We start from the raw sequence: 17,445 nt of genomic DNA on the forward strand, positions 1-17,445 counted from the left end.
TCTCAGTAAGGCCCTTTTGGAGGATGTCCTTGTCAGCCGGAGAGTCAATCATGGCTCCCAGTTTGCAGTCATCTGTGAACTTGGTTAGCCATAGTCCTCCTGTGTTTGCCTGTACTTCTGAGAAGTAGATGCCGAACAGTAGGGGTCCCAGGACTGAGCCTTGTGGGACACCACTTGTGACTGGTTTAGAGTCGGACCTGGAGCCAGCTATTCTTACCATGCGAGTTATGTTTGTAAGCCAGTTGGCAACCCATCTCGTGACGTAGGGGTTTATGTTCGGGCTGGTGAGTTTTTCTACAATTCCCGAGTGGGGAATGGTGTCAAAAGCCTTGGCGAGGTCAAGGTAGGCTGTGTGAACCACCTTCCCCTCATCTATGGCCTTGGTGACCGTCTCGAAGAAGCCAACCAGGTTTAGTAGGCATGATCTACCCTTAAAGCCGAACTGGGTCAGGCCAAGTGTTTGGAGAATCCCAATGTCTTTGTTAATGAGTTCCATGATGATGCGCTCCATAGCCTTGCAGACCAGGCTTATAGTTACCAGGGTCAGTTGTGGCCCCTCCTTTGTGGAGCGGAATAACCATTGCTGTGCACCATTCTACGGGCACATAGCCTATGGAGAGGCTGAGGTTGAACAGTGTGTTTAGGTGGGGGGTTAGTTCGTTCTGTAGTTCGTGCAAGATGCAGCCTGGGACACCATCTGGCCCCACTGATGCTGTGCTTTTGGCTTTTAAAAGGGTTGTTTTCACCTGTTTGTCTGATTTCTGGGACACTACACTTTTCCGGTATTGTGGGCCCTTTAAGGGTGAAGTTTGCACTGAATCTGCCAGGATGTTGGCGATATCAGTAGATTCAATATATTTTGTGCTATTTTGCACTAGCTCAGAGTATATTTGCAAGTTGCCACTTAGGATTCCTGACATAGCTAAAGGGTTTGTGGTTATCTTTCCAATCCTTGGCTATTTTTCTTTTCAAAGTTAGCCTTTGATGATTTTATAAGTGACCTTAGTTTCTTACAGATACTGATCAGGGATGTCTTTCTCTCTTGGGATTTGCTACTTTTTCTGAACTAGTTTCCTTCTTCTATTGTACAGCCTGTTTATGGCAGGGGTCCACCAGACTGGTTTCCTTCTCTTAGGGGAGTGAGTCTTGTTTTGCTAGGGACATGTATGTCCTGTTTTGACATGCATGTCCTGGGAATGTGGGAGGAAACCAAATCACGACAAAAAACACCGATTAGAATCTGCTCAACTGTAGTAGACATAAGGCAATTTTAGTAATCTATTCAATATTTGAATATAAAACAGGCTGCAACCACTTTCCCAGTGATGGCTCCCATGCAAAAAAAGTGTCTTGACAGCAGAAGTGTATGCCCCACCACCACACACAAACACACACTGCAGTCTACCCATCTAAGTAGGTGCTAGTACTACAGAAAGCTGGACATCCTCTACACCCGGGAAGGGGCAAACCAGTGTCTGTCACTAACCCCCATCCTCCCCAACACCTCTGGTGACCCCAAGTGCTATCTGGTCACCTGGCTCATATTAAGGGCTTTATCCCTGTATGGATTGCAATAGCATTAGCTTTTAGTTAAGGCAGATATATGGAGGCATTGCATGAGAATGCACCAATGGCAGCCATGATCATATTAATCATGTGACATCAATAAAGCAGCAATATTTTGAAGGCCATAATGACTTAGAACTGTAGCAATCCAGAGGATTCCAACATTTTCAAGTTAGCCTATAATATGTTAAACTGGAACAAACTTGTGGATAACCTTAATGTCCCAAGCATGATGGTTGTGAACGAGAGCCAGTAAAACAGATTTTCAAGCCATAAATTCACTCAAGTCAATAAAGCTTTGAAGGGTACTTGAACAGCTTCATAACAAGAGTGCTTCTGGAAAATAAGGGGATCACAAGGTACCAAACGATCTCATGGGAAAGATGCAGTACTTGTGTGAAAGTACCCAAAAGTTGAAAACTGATAATACCATGTTTAAATACGGAGGAAACAACCTATGCATTACTTCTCTCAATGCAGGCAGACCAGTAAAGTCCCCCTGTGGAACAGTAAAGAACATCTGTATTTCAATAACAGTGAATGCAGAGATGAAATGTCCCACAGCATTGCTTCATGGAATAAAATTCCAATGTGCAGTTCTTGTACATATATATTCTTTCACAAAGGGGTGAAAGTTGCACTCTTGCAGAAGACATGAGCTGAACCAGGTTATTAAAACAAGAACCGTGTGATAAGGAGGATTCTCTAGAACAGGGAGAAAATTGTTCTGGCTGCAACACAAACTACATGGTTCCAAAAACCTGCTCTGCCATATATGGTATTAACATCCTAGCTCAACAATTATTCATTTTAAAGTTCAGCACCAAGTTTTGGCTTAGGCAAAAGTGATGCATTTCTCAAAACAGAACTGAGCAATGCAAGGGTGGCTGTCAATGCTGGAAGCCAAAACTAATGTGCAGCCTGTGAGTATTTCTGTCCCTGGAGGGAGTAATGATTTATGCAGTCCCTGAAACAAGATTTGTCAAGTGCTTCCCTTATTCCATACTTCAACGCATTCCACTTGGCTCCAGTTTTGAGGAGCTACGAGCATGTGTCCCACTTTCAATAAAAATCTTAGTTTGGCAACAGTTTACAGAACAAAAATAAATTTTATTTCATTGCTGTGGGGCTTTTTTGTGTTTATTATTATTATTATTATTAAGTCTGTTAAATTTTATATGCATTTCTTGACAGGAATACTTTTATCAATGATCATCTTTATTAGCTGCAAAGCAATTAATTTTGCTATTTGTTACAGCAAAATACTGCAGAATATATAAAGGAACAGTTTTATATAGAATGGTATTTTTTTCCATGAAGTCAAGTGTTTTAAAAAGTAAATGAATGTGAGGAATGAAGCCCACCCTGTATAAATACATTTTCCTTATTTGTAGCTTTGTTTTTTATGTTTCACTGTTGGTGTTATGCTAGCTTACATGCCATAGGCTTCCTCTATTGCCATTTCACTCTCCTTTGTCAAATCAAGACTACGAGACAAATATATTAACTAAGAAGACACACACACAAAAAAAAAAAAAAAAAAAAAAAAAAAAAAAGTCAACCATGTATACAAAAATTTTGATACTTAGTGTTTCAATTTGTGAAGTAAGGTTCTTGGTTCTCCTCAAGTTCTTGTAATAAAACCCCAAGATATGTCGCTTGTTTTTGCTTGGATTGTGCATTTTATGCTTCAGTATTTGCTTCCTGCGATTGCTTGTAGTATTTGTATAGACTGGATTCTCATTAAGAGGAAGAAAGGAATAGAAAAATGAAGTTTAAAATGCATTTTGCTTCCAGTCATTCCTTTCTTCTGATTTAAGTTATTTGACTTAAGCCAGTACTCAATTTTACACATTAGCAGCCTAGTTTCACTCCATATTAAAGCGCACGTACACATAGGTTTTCCATTCTGCCACTTGCAGCTGCATTGAGGAAATTTTCGTCAGCTGACAACTCCAAAATGCAGCTGCATTGAGGAAATTTTCGTCTGCTGACAACTCCAAAATGTGCTGCATTCAGATGAGTGAACAACTGTCCCCACACCTGCCCAGGACATCTCCCAAAGGATACCCCCATAGTACCAAAGTATCTACCCCTTCCATCTGCATATAGAACCAGTGCTGTTTAGACTGCCAGTAGCAGTACCAGCCAGTACTCTTCCACCTTGTAAACAAGCATGGACTCCTTCTGCAGCAGTGCAGGGACACTCCACAACTCAAAGCCCAGATTCACTTCCAGGGTTTAGCATGCGTTAGTCTACCTTACTCCTGCTAATCACTACAACTGCTCTAATCTGATCCATACAGTGCCTCCAACAGCCAGGGCCCCACATAATGGCTCCATACACCCTTTTTGGAACAAGACAAACTGTTACCATGGTTCACCTGACAACAGCTAAATCATGCTGTCACAGGATCAACTCAGACTGATCCAAGGTCAAAGTTACAGTGAAGAAAAGGGATGTAATTCTAGTAAATAAGAGGGTGGGTAAGCAACACCACCACCCCCTCCCCAAAGCAGGACTTCAGTGATTTTTTTTTTTTTTGCAAACTCAAATAACTGAGCTTCTACTGGGTAGAAGTTAATCTCATCCCACCACCAATAAACCCATACACTTTGCTTCAGTGGAATGTCATGGTATTCAGGTACAATTATTCTTTAACTGAACCAAAAGAATCAGAGTGGAGCGTTTCTGTCCGGCCCTCAACCAATGGACAGCATCAGGTAATACAGCTATCACAGTCAGACAGGCAGCACATCTATCTACCATCACTAGGACATAAGAGACACAAGGTCTTCTAATGAAGGATAAGAACTTTTACCATTGCAGTATGGGCGATGGACTACTAGTCTAATACTGTGTAGATCTAGCTAGAAGAGATTAGCAAAATGTTTAATTATAGATATTAAACTCAAACAGATAATTTTATCAACTGGCAATGCCAGCAGCTGGAATAGGAAAGAAATTCAGGAGATTATTCCCAGTTAGATTTCATCCCCCCAGGTTCAGTATACTGCTTAATGGGCTCAGTGGATTCAGACACAGGTGTTTCAAGGCAAGTGAACATACTAAAACTGTGCCAGTCACATCAACAAGCATTTAAGAATTATTTTTGAATACAACAGTAATTAGACTATTATGCTTATGTGTATCTAGTGTATTGGCTTAGTAAGAATTTAATCTACTTCATATTTGCACATACAAGCTTATTTTTACCACAGGTGGTATATATTATGCATGCAAGATTTTATTCTGCTATGATGCACAAGTACATTCATGAAATACACACACTGTCAAAAAGTGCTCTCCATTGACATTTAAGTGTAAACAATGTATTCTAAGCAATTTTAAATGACTAAACAAATTGTTTAGCCAGGAGGGGCAAAAAAAAAAAAAAAAGAGAGCTCATCACAACTCATCTTTTGCGTTACAAAAATTTATAGTGCCAAATCAGAAAGTAGAGATGGCACCATTTTTATGTAATAGTTTATTTTATAAATGTTTTAATATTCTCTTTTTGATCACGTTTAAAAATTTGCCTCCCCAAAATGCAATTTCCACATAGCTAATAACATCCCAAGAATTACTAGTCTGCCCTCACAGGTTGCAGACTGAATGAATAATTAGTGACAGCAGTGAAAGAAAGATTACAGCACACTGTAGCTAAAGACATAGGTTTTCATTATGCAAGCCAAATACAAGTTAGGGATTTGGAGAAAAGGATGTAAATCAGTTCAAAGTTAAAACCGCTTCCTTAATTAAATGACAGAAAAAAATTGGGTCTGAGAAGCACAAGACGAGTGGAGACAGTGGCTGCAAGGTTTTTCAAAAGTGCTAATGCAGAAAAAATATATATCTTTAGAGAAGGCTATGAAAAAAAATATCCATGCATTTGTTCTTTAGCTTGTATCTGTGTCAAGTGCAACTTGTAACAATACAATAAGTACCAGTTAAGAATCTACTATACTTGGGCTCTGAAATTATTCACTTTTGTGAAAAACGGTGAGCAGATAAACACGTGGCACTCCTGTTTGCACCACTCTGCAACAGAGCCTCTTCCCCGGTGTACTACTACCCTGTAAAACAAGAACACGTTTGGTTTAAGACCAAGGCAATGACCATATTTCCAAGTTCGGAAAGAAAACAAGGCAAACTAGTATGCCACTTGTCATTTGTGCAGATAATTATACATTCCAACTGTGTGTGTTTTGGGTGTATATGTATACAACCACTGATATTGGCTGCTACTCAAAGGCACTTAAGCTCACAGTGGAGGGGAATTTTTTTCTTGGCTTGTATCTGCAGAATATTGTTTCATTCATGTTGCTCTGTTGAACTAAGCTCTACAAGTGACAGGTGCACATTCAAAACATTCCTGGTTTTACCTCAGTAAGAACCACAAGTGTGGCATCACCAAGTGCTCCATAACCTTTGTTAAACTGGCTCTTCCTATATGGTTAACTAGCTCTGACTTTACAAACAATGCCGAATTAGGTATACAACCACTAATTTAAAAGTTATACCAATCTTTTGTACACAATTCTAAGACAATAAAAATTATAACTTGCTCTGTAATATAACTGGGTGCAACACAAGTATATATGCAACTGCTTTGTTTCTAGTTTGTTATACCCACTCTTAATGTGCAAAGTCTGCCAAGTAGCTGCTTTTACTGCTTTGCCTTAAAGCGGTCTTCCCATAACTTCAGTAAAAACACAAGGTCTCAGACAGACATTCCCAGAGATAAACATTACTGTAATACCAAATTATTTTGGAGTATACAAACAGTATTAACAGTGCGACAGCCACTCCCAAATTAAAGTTTAGAGTAGTCCTAAACTGTAAATAATGCACATTTTCTGTATTTATGGCTTAGCCTGTAATGTGGAAAAACTACATGACACATACATACTAAAAAAGAAACAAAATGTAGTCACCAGTCATCAACTAAACTTAAAGGTGGGAGATTGCCATAATGGTTAGGATGTTTACCGTGCAGTCAGATTCTCACATGGACTAACTGCCTATGCTTAAACTGGGCCACAAGGGCAGTTAGCCTAGTTCTAATGTTTGAACCTATTATGAACCTTTGAAGATTCTAACCCACAGATGTATCATGAATACTGCTGTTAAATACATAACATTCCACATATACCAGTATCTTTACCTGTAATATTCCTCCTGTAGGGTAGTTGCTAGTTGTTGGTTATAATGCTCCAGATCAGGAAAAATTACTGTTAGCGTGTTCCTCTCAGGGCGAATTAACTCCCTTACTGCATTAAGGTAAATCTTCTCCCCTTTTGTGTCCTGATACCTAGTAAACATCAATGAAAACTTAGAAGCTGTAAAAGGAAAAAAAAAAATTCACAGTACACATTTAGGCAGCTGCTGACCAAATAAGAAAAAAGTCCAAAGCCCCACAGTTATGATACATTTTGTTTTGATATGCCAAATAACTGTCCAGCATTGAATGTGAAGCTATGTTTATGGCTAGCAGCACTCATGTGCTTTTGTACATTTTATTGTTCTAAGGACCCAGGGCTGTGACTAAATTAAGACTTCAGCAGGAGTTAAAATAAACTTGTTCATGTTATCACATTGTACACGGACATTCTCTTTAGGGAAGACAGAAATCTATTTTTAAAAGGTTAAGGCTTTAATTTCCTATCAGCTTCAACTCAACATTTTATCTAAGGGTTCTAGACTACAGACATTTAATACATTTGTGAATACATACAGCATGCCTCACCCTTCCTTTGATGCCACTTGCAAATATTATATTTGAGCTACTACCATAAGCCAGGTTTTTCAGACTCCCGCTAAAACTTACACATCAGTACACAGATTACAAGATGGAATGCTTTACTCATCAGCTCTGAAAAATATTAAGTATTTTTTTCCCAAAGTTTAAATGCATTTGCATCGTATTCATATATTCATTAGGCTAGTACTTGGCAGTCTGTAGACTGATCACAAGGCTAGCCCATAAACCATATTCAAATGTTCCCTCTAGTGTAGTGTAAAGGAAGGCAGCAGAAGTTAGACGACTGGATGGGCAGCCTCATATTCTAAGTTTACCTTGAAGGTAGAAAGTGTGCTACTCTGTTTAAAATGTAGGTGAAGTTTATTTCAGAGGGAGGGAGATACAAATCTATCATGCCAACATGTTTTCTTAGTTAACAAGGATTTAGTTCTAACCCGTTATTTGAGGAACTACATGTCCTATGAAGACATAGGATTGATCTTTCATGGCTCAAGACTAGACAGATCCCTACGAGTCTATAAGAAACTGAGTATAGCGAGGGGGCTGACAGTCTGTCATGATAAAAATAAATGGGCTCAAAACTCTCAGCTGTTGTGAGCCTCCAATGTCTTTCAAGTTATAGGTTTGGACAAGTACATGCCAAGGTGTGTTATACTCAATAATGAATGTGATGAAACATGACTAAACAGGAATTAGGATTTCTCTGATCTAGAAAAGACATTATGTACTTAAATTTAAGAGAATGTTTTTCAAATATAATCTCAGTTATGCTCAGATATTATACAAATTAAAATCAACCATAGGATGGGCAAAGCCAATTTCTAACCAAGTGGGATAGGTTCATTAAAGTTCAAAAAGGGGACACTGGCTAGACTTAAAATGGCCCAACAGGGGAAGCTAGCCTAGTACTTACCTATGAACCTTTAATAAATTTACATAATATACATAATTCTTTAATATAGAATTTGGTTTTGTATTTCAGACCAGAAATGTTTGTATTCTAAAGAGGCATGGGTACAAGAAACTGTATGTTGCCACTTGGAATAAAGCTCATAGCACTGCTTTCTTATGAAACAAAGGAATATTGTGGAACATTGCCTTGCCTAATAAAGAGTTTGGCCTTGCTTGGTTACATTTTCTATAATTAATACAGAGTTTTGTGTACTGCGTAGATAGAGTCATGAGAACGTGCATAGATGCAACAGCATTGACAGGTTCTGAATAATTCCACTATTTTGCTGTAACCAAGAATACAAACTATGATTTGAAGGAATTTTCAGGAAGTAGTCTAGGTTTAGTTTTACGTAATAAAGTCTGTAGCTGCCCATCATGTTAGCTAGATAATGTGGGATTAATTAGGCTTTGCGTTATGCTGCCATTCTATTCTGTCTTGCCTTAAGCGACTTTAATGTCTTAGTGGATTTACTAATGGACTGTAATACAGAAGCTCTTTACATGCATTTGGAAATTAAATAAACCAGATAGAAGGCTTCCTGACTATTGTGGTGATATGATGGTCAAAAGATAATGTGTGCCTAGCTCTCTTGCAATTGTCTGATTAGAGGGAGATACATCACCAATATGGTAAACAAAAACATTTTTACCAATTATACTACATTTGTTCACATTTAAATTTGAGACCTTTGTCTAACTATTGACATAATCTAGCCCATGTTGGGATAATTGTGAGATAATTTGAAGATAAAATGACCAACTCCCAATTTACATCTCCAGCTTACATAATTTTAGACCAGAGTGCTGGCCTGCAGGTCAAATAAACATATGCCAAATAGGAGTAGTACACTACTTGTAACTTTTTGCTTTCAGCAGTCTTGATTTTTATCCTGGATATCATGCATATTTGCTATCTGTTGCTGAAATTTACCTTTGCTCTATGAAAAATAATAAAATTCTAGATATTCTCGTCTTCACTTTCCATCAGTCCTCCAACCAACCATTCATATATCCACACTTCTACTTAAGAATGTGCACTTAACCATGCCAACATTACTATTAGAGAATCCATAATGTTAGGTCATACTGAATACAGGTTAAAAAAAAAAAAAAAGTCTTCTTGAATGCTACCAGAATGCATCCTCTCATGCCCAATAAGTACAAAGACTAAGGCAACCCCCTTCATGTAACATTGCTGACAAATGCCACCATATCCAAGTCTGCCTACAAGTTCATCTACAAAGCCTACTTTGTTATACATCATATTTGTTTATATTACATTACATACAACATTTATCAAGGAACTCTGTATCCATATCTATTAGGTCAACTCCTCCTCTCCAATCATTCAAAGCCAAATTTTTCATATCTAGTACACGTCTCTGATCCTGCTCTACACCAGGCTATCACAAGAATCTTTAATAAAAAAAGCACCTCCTTCCTAACTACACTCTACCCCCCATTCTTAATCACCCCTCCCTTATGCCAGCTACACTAACCCCCCCATTATCACATACCTCACCATCCTTACATTTTAAGCGAATCCCTCTTCACCTCTCTCTCCATCTTACCCACTCAATTTTCTTAGTTCTTCCCATAATATCCACCTTTATAACTTTCACTCTCTCAACTTCTCTCTTATAAAAACTTTCCCCATCAGATCTAACTTTATAAATTATCCTAGCATATCATACAACTACCACACATCAGAAAAGTGCTACATCTTATTCCTATACAATCTTTAAAATGGTCTCGCAATTACTGTACATACCAAAGCTGCATTCTTACACTATACTGTTCTTAGCCAATGTTAATTTACACTAATAATCTACTTATGTAGATTTTTCAGTTATTATTGTTTATTGTTTGGAGCTCTTCTAGAGAGAACAACCCAGCTGGACTTTCAATAAAATAAAAATGTCATTCAGAAAGAACTGTGTTATAGTGTCATGCTTGCAGTGTTTGTGGCTATAAAGCAAAGAGGAAACTTTATCCTTTAATTAATAACATTCTGAAAATAATATTCTGAAAAGAAAAAAAAAAAAAAAAAAAAGAGAAAAACTATTTGCTGGCAATGTTAAATTGAAAATATTTAATATTGAAGACTCAAAAATAACTTCACATGCATCTATAGCAGAAAAAGGAGAGCAAGACAAACTAATGGCAATGGTAAACTTAGAATTTAAATCAAGGTTTATCTTGTAAGAAAGTTCTTTAAATAATTGGGGCTAAACAGCTCTGAAGAGAAAGCCGTGTGCATACAATTAATCTTTTCTGACCTATAGAAGATAGGTAAGAAATTGATAACATGCGAGTATGTAAATTTGAAGCACAGATTCCTTTTAAAAAGGAGAACCATCTAAAATATTCTAAAATTGTTTAATCACTTAAGTAGCATGACCCAAACTTTCAGGTTAAAAAGCAAAAGCTGCAAATACTCAAACTGATTCTCAGCAAGACATTTCAGATACTGTGCAGACAAAAGCAACCACATCCTGCACTGTTGCGCCAAGTTATTCACAAGCTGGTGAGGCTAGCACGATACCATACATATAGAAAACATTATGCGATGTTTGTGATAAATACTGTTAGACAAGTATCTATAGGCCTCGGAAAAAAATGGGGAATAGGAACTCAAGACAAGAGATAGTTTAGATATCAAGCAAATGTGGTGAATGTAATGGGTTAAGGGGTCATCACTACAGCAAAGGCAAGAAACCCATATTCTTCCATAAGACTGGAATAAAGTGAAGAAATATTACCCACTGCTTGCAACAGATGTTAGTGTTATTTTTGCAGTACTAGGTGCAAATAAGTTTCTAGCAGATAAAGCTACATGAACAAATCGCCATACTGCATACATTTAATACTATCTTAGAAAGTTACACATTCCTTAGGACTCATTTGGTAGTCAACACCAAGTTTACCTTGAAGAGCTGTTGCCCAGGCAACTAAAGGCTTACAAGGTGACGTAAGCATACTTGACAGAGTGAGGTTCATCCAAGAGCAAGACAAGAAGTTACAAAACAGATTAAGGCAGCACAAGTTCAAAGTCAAACAGCAAGTATAAAATTCCTACAAGTCTAGAATACATGCTCATATTCTACAATCAGATGGTCTCAAAACTGATCCTTAAAAAAGGATAAGAAACTTGCCAATGCCAGGAAAAAAAAAATAGACACTGCAGAATTTTTCAAGAATAAAGCAGCATTTTGCAAAGTCTTGTTCTAATATAGCTCAATTTGGGATTAGAACTACAAACTTGTTACAAAATAACACAACGTTTATAGTTACAAATGATGCAACATTAAAATGTGAATAAAAAAGCAGGTTTAAAGTATATGCTAGTAAGAATGAACAACAGCCGAGGTCCTACAAAGACGTATACCAGTTGCTTAAGGGTCAACATCACAATTTTAGATGGAAAAAAATTAGTAGCAATAATGTATAGATGAGAAAGTCAAAATTGTATGCAGAAAAAAACTCCTTACTCAATCTAATTGAGCACATTTTTTCCCCACAACGTCTGTCCGCTACACATAGGCTGTCTTTACAGTCTTTGGACTGAAATGGGATGCCTTTCCTACATTAGTGAGAACATTAATGAGGCGCACTTGTAAGTCTCCCTCCCATCATCAGTATCCAACGTTACTGCATAGCATTAGTTTGTGTAACATTACCACTTAATAGTCAGAAATTAGACAAATAAGCTGCAGCTCCCACTGTATTTCATTGTAGAAGTAATAGACTGTAGTTTTTCATTACACACCACAAGGTAGAGCTCTTTTCAGGAATATAAAAATTTCAAAAGTGAAAGAGGAGACTGGAATACTAGCTGAAGGAGGGAAGACAAACAAGGAGCTGAAGGGAAAAAAGGGCCTTGCAGCATGACTGGATTTTCTTTTCTAGTGCTTTGGGGACAGGGAATTGACGTAGCAGATTGTGTCCGAGTTTTGCTGAAATCCTGGATGATGATATTTTGGGGAATCGAGAGAAGTCTGAAACCAGTAGTTCCACACTTGCATATAATTCAGCAAGAAAGGAGTTTCTTTGGGCCTAGTACAGAGATGACAGATGATTGCCAGAGTCCTGGCAGGTGATTTTTCTACTTTTCTCATCAGAGGGGACCACAGTGCCTGGTCACTAGGATATTCTGGATGGAGTGGTGGGAGGCATTGGCCGACATTTTTTTATAAGGATTGTGGAACCCCCCCCAAAAAATACTTTGTGGATTACAAGTAACTGGGATCCATATGACCTACAACTTGGGCTCCATCATGCCACCAGCAAGACTAAGTAGTCACTGGCTAGTTAACAGGGTATAATAGAGCGTTTCATAGTTGGTCTTTTTCGAACTGATCAAGGGGGTTGAGGGTGTTCGTTCTGCTCAATGACATTGCATTTTCTCACATTTGTATTGTTGCTTTATAACTCTTCATTGTTCAATGACATTGCATTTTGCTCATGTTAGTACTGTTGCCTGTAAGAATTTTGCTGCTTAATGACATTGCATTTTCTTATATCTATATTGCTGTATTATAATTTTTGTATTGCCCAATAACATTGCATTTTCTCTTGTGTTTGTATTGCTGCATTATAAAGCTTTACTGCTCAGTGATATTGCCTTCTTTGTGCATGTTTGAATGTCAAGACCTTTTTTGTCAAGTTCTGGGGAAGAGGGTGGATGTATGGTTTCATTGCATGCATATCTCACCTTGCCTTATGGTGTACTGTTGAAATAATTGGTTTGTGGATGTGCTATTGCCATTTAAACTAGATGTGCCACCTAGAAAAAAATCTGTCATTCTTGCCACCTTGGTGTGTTGGGCCCAATAGGGGTGTCACCAAAGTCTGGTAGGAAGGAACCCATATCTACTTCAGCTACACCTGCAGGTGCACTAGAAAGTTATAGCAGATAGAATGTTGAAGTCAATTGTATCAAACACTCAATGATGAGATGACATGTCAACTGATTTAAAGCAACACTATAAAGTGACAATCTATGTGTGATGTTTAGATGACACAAGCTGCTGTATTACAGTTTTTTCCTGTGGGTAACTCAGTTTTTATCCATAGGTAGACTAGTTTTGATTACACAAGACACATACAAAAAGCTATAATACCAGACCAGTTATGATTCTGCTGGTTTTATTCAGCTGTAAATTCACAACTACAGCTTACCTGGTGACCCAATAGGTTGGCCATAGATGCAACCTTGCCATAATTGCATCTGCTATGGCTCAAAATTTAAGTAATGGATATGTTTATATTGAGATTATGATTTATTCATGCCAGTGCATCTACTTAATGTAACTTGACAGTAGTTCAGTTTTTGGTCCCCAATTATTGATTCAGAATGTTTGTCTTTCGGCTTTTCCCGGTTAAGGGTCGCCACAGTGGAACTCTGGTCCGCTAATGATTGGCAGTGGATTTTTGTGGTGCAGAGTTGCCAGCCGAATGCCCAACCTTCAAAGAAGGCAAACCCACACACACTCGCACCTACCTGCATGCCTTTAAATGTCACTCGACCGTGGGGAGGACATGCAGACTCCACACAGAAGGCACTCCAGCTGAGAATCGAACCGGAGAACCTCTTGCTGTGAGGTGACAACACTAACCACTGCACCACCGCGGCCTCAATTATTGATTCAGAATATGCTATTATAAATGAATGTAGCACAATAATGATACTGAGTGTTAATTTTTGGCAGAAAACACATGAACAGCAGCAGCAAAGCCATGGCTTTACCTAGGGACAAAATTAATCTTTATATCACCTAAAAAGAGCATTTCTTGTTCAGGTACCAAAAGACAATAAATTGTTTTGTCTAACAGTCATGTCAACAGTTGCATGACCTGCAGCATCTACAGGCAAACATGAAAGCATGCTTATGCTTACAAACCAACTACAACAATGCCGGGGATATCTAGAGACAAGTAGATCAACTATAGGTAATCATCAAAAGAGAAGCCAAGTAATGGCCCTCAGAACTAGTACATGAAAGGTTAATCTCCATATTTCAAGTAGAATGCAATGCACCACCTCATCCCACAAGACATACAACGGTAATAATCCCTATACAGATATGCAATAATGAAACTTACTAAAACATAAGAGACCGGCTTCTATATTACTAAAGAATTAACTCAATTTTTAAAATGACTTTACTACATTTAAAAAGAGCAATACTAGTGTCCTTTTTTACATCATTCTATAAGCTGTAGCAAAAAAAAAAAGCCCAAAGTTCTGGCATGCTAAAAATGTCATTCTAGAATCATGCACATGCTCCCTAAAAATAATGTGCTGCAAGAGCTATGCTGCAGTTCAATAATCAGAAGCACTCGACTCAGCTTCTGCACAGTTCACAGCATGAGGTCTTCAAAAATAAATAGCTAACTGAATATTTGACCACTTCTAAACACACTTTCTACAATAACTGTTCTTTCATTTATTACAGAAAATATAATTTTCAGAAATATTGTTTGCCATGGGACTGGATTATCCCATGTTAATCCACACTGTCTCCAGTCCACCCCAAACAAAAAGTATTAGGGAAAATACTGTCTCAATAATAAAAAAAAGAGATACTATAATATTGTGGTGAGATGCATGTTTGTATAAGGATTTATTAAATCTTTCTTCCTATCTACATTAGTTTTCTGTTATATTTATTATACTAAACCCCATGCAGTGAAAACATCAGGCATAAAACATGAGTCAGTGATAGTGAACTAGGAGCACACAGATGAGCATATATACACAATACCCATCTAAGATTGTGGGTGCATTTTTAATACAATGTGTGTATGTATGGATCTGCGAGTCTATGATTTTTAGCAGTACTCCTTTTACTAAGACAAAATAATATGCTTATATGTTCACGTTGTCAGTCTCAATGGTCCAGAATTTCACAGAACGCCTAGATTTTTGTTGCCTGCTCCTCATACTATTCGTGGTTTACTGGCAAATAACGGAGGATTAAAATCACTAAATGACGACAAGTATTTGGATTTTCACACTTCATATCCTTCAGAAAGTGTATGCCAATGACAAACTAGTTTATTCCAGGAGTTTGAGAGCAATATTTAAAAATCAAACTCTTCTTTTGATGACAGAACCCCCCCCCCCCTCCTCCCAATTATTTATGGCTTTGTCATGAAATTCTTATGCTAACAAAATGAGAAATGTAATTCTATTTTTTAAACTTTATTTTGGCCAACATATCACAGGCTGCTGGTGTTGTATGCTACTCGATATGCAGTCTTTATGTGAATTACAGAGCTAGATTTTTTGGCCAAATGTGTCTACTTTTCAAGAAGCTTTATACTCATTTCCTATCTCTGCAGACTGAGACAGAGTTATGCCCAAAACACTTCTGACATAAAAGTTAGTGTTTTATACTTTAAATTGTGTACTGGTCTGCTGTATGTAATAATGTTATCATGCAGTTGCCCCATCCCACGTAAAATAAATAAAGAAAACACTTCAAAACAGCCCAGATTGATCAGATTTGTTCCATGTCGCCTGAAACAGGAGCAGGCCTTCAAAAGCACTGGCCAATGGAGAAATGCTACCTTGTACCCTTTCAAGTTAATATCAGACTATAAAACAGCTCACAATTTAGCACTTTCGTGAAATTACATACTCCTAATAAAAATGAATTAGGAATTAAGCGTGCATATGCAGGGGTATAGCACAAAGTTTATATTTTGTAATCATACGTGTCCCCCACATCTGCTTGTTTTAAGAAATATACTCAAGCCTCAAATGTCACCCATATACATTTCAGCAATGGACAGATGTTTAGCTGCTTTCAATTTGGACAATTTTACAGCTTTTTACAGTTAAACAAGTCTTATAATTTTTTGTAGTAGACAAGTTTACAGTTCTAACAAAGTATGATATGCTCTTTGAGCCATAAAGATTCTGAGAAAGATTCTAAAAGAGAGTATGCCTAGTTCTACTCTTGGGCATAGCACAACAGGAGAGACACGAAAAACTTGTCCACTACTTAAGTGAAACACGTACATAAAAGAAACATTAACAAATTAAATCATGAAAGCACTCGTAAACCTCCCGTCTCCTCTCCCAGTGCTAAAAATGTATGAAAAGGTATAGTTTTTTTTTTAGAAAAGCACACGTAGTGGTGGCGTTTTTTCTTTTAAAGACTATACTATACGTGCTTCTTCCCAGTTGCAGATGTTGCCACTTTTAAACAGTAAAGTGTAATAGTTACTTGTATCTCTGACAGTAAAAACAGCATCATTGATTGTGCTTAACTGTTCGGACCTGCAGTCATTAAAACGGGGGTTATAACAAACGTAAAACTTACTCCTCTAAAAACTCCATAAAAAGCTTTTGACATTTCTCGGCTAACTCATCTCTTACATGCTGGCCAACGGCACCTGAATCAACACCAGGGTGTCCAAAGAAATCCATTTTCACCAACAAATTAAAGATATCAAAAATCCACAACTGGTATTACAAACTCTGCGCTAAACTTTACTACATGGAACAGGTAACGACGAACTAATTTATTCTAGGCGGGAACTAAGTGGGACTTAACGGTAATTGTCGAGAAGGTGTACTTATTCTTCGGAAAATGCACTTAAGACAGATGGTGCGTGCTGTTCACAAATCTAATATATCCGAAATCTTTGTAGTGCTTCTCTTGACGGCTCAGTTAAAAACGTATGGAAACAGATTAATACAAATTTTCGTATTTCAAAAATCTTATAAACAACACAAACATCGATTCCTGAATATATGAAGTGATATGGAAGAGGCGTGTCAGTATCCCAAACACACTTTTAAACTGTCCCCTTTTGGCGGAACATTCTTATTGCTAGGCTTCTTTTGGATGTGCTTATTTTTTGAAGATCTGTCCCTCTTTTCAAGCAAAATTTACCCCTTCACACAATCTGCTGAATGCCCTATTCACGTATGATTTTTGAAGCTGTCTTGTACACAGAAAAAACACTCCACATGACCAACCACTTGTGGGAAAAATAAAAGAATGAGGACACATATCTTACATTACCTTTTTTCTGAAGAAAAAATTACCTTGTAGGGTAGAAATTTTGCAATACAATGCATTAAAATCTAGGGATTTTGCACTGTCTCTTTGATAATGCTGTTATATTTCCCCAAATTGTTGTC

At 37.6% G+C, this 17,445-nt stretch overlaps 1 protein-coding gene across 3 annotated transcripts in view; it reads right to left on the bottom strand.

The window, feature by feature from the left end:
* LOC122796327 (maternal DNA replication licensing factor mcm6-like) overlaps positions 1 to 17,084 on the bottom strand; it is a 501,477-nt gene extending 484,393 nt beyond the window's left edge. The window contains exons 1-2 of one of the 3 annotated variants that reach the window (XM_044064723.1): positions 16,675 to 17,084; positions 6,735 to 6,881 (exon numbers count right to left, since the gene is read on the bottom strand). In XM_044064723.1, coding sequence (XP_043920658.1) covers positions 6,735 to 6,881; positions 16,675 to 16,676 — 149 coding nt within the window. In that variant the 5' untranslated portion in view covers positions 16,677 to 17,084. Of the gene's footprint in view, positions 1 to 6,734; positions 6,882 to 16,618 lie in introns of all 3 variants that reach the window. The other 2 variants (XM_044064721.1, XM_044064724.1) reach the window with 2 other exon arrangements.
* Positions 17,085 to 17,445: the final 361 nt, after the last annotated feature.

This window comes from Protopterus annectens, chromosome 3.part0, assembly GCF_019279795.1.
Source record: "Protopterus annectens isolate FY-2018-M chromosome 3.part0, PAN1.0, whole genome shotgun sequence".
In the NCBI taxonomy this organism is placed as follows: Eukaryota; Metazoa; Chordata; order Ceratodontiformes; family Protopteridae; genus Protopterus; species Protopterus annectens.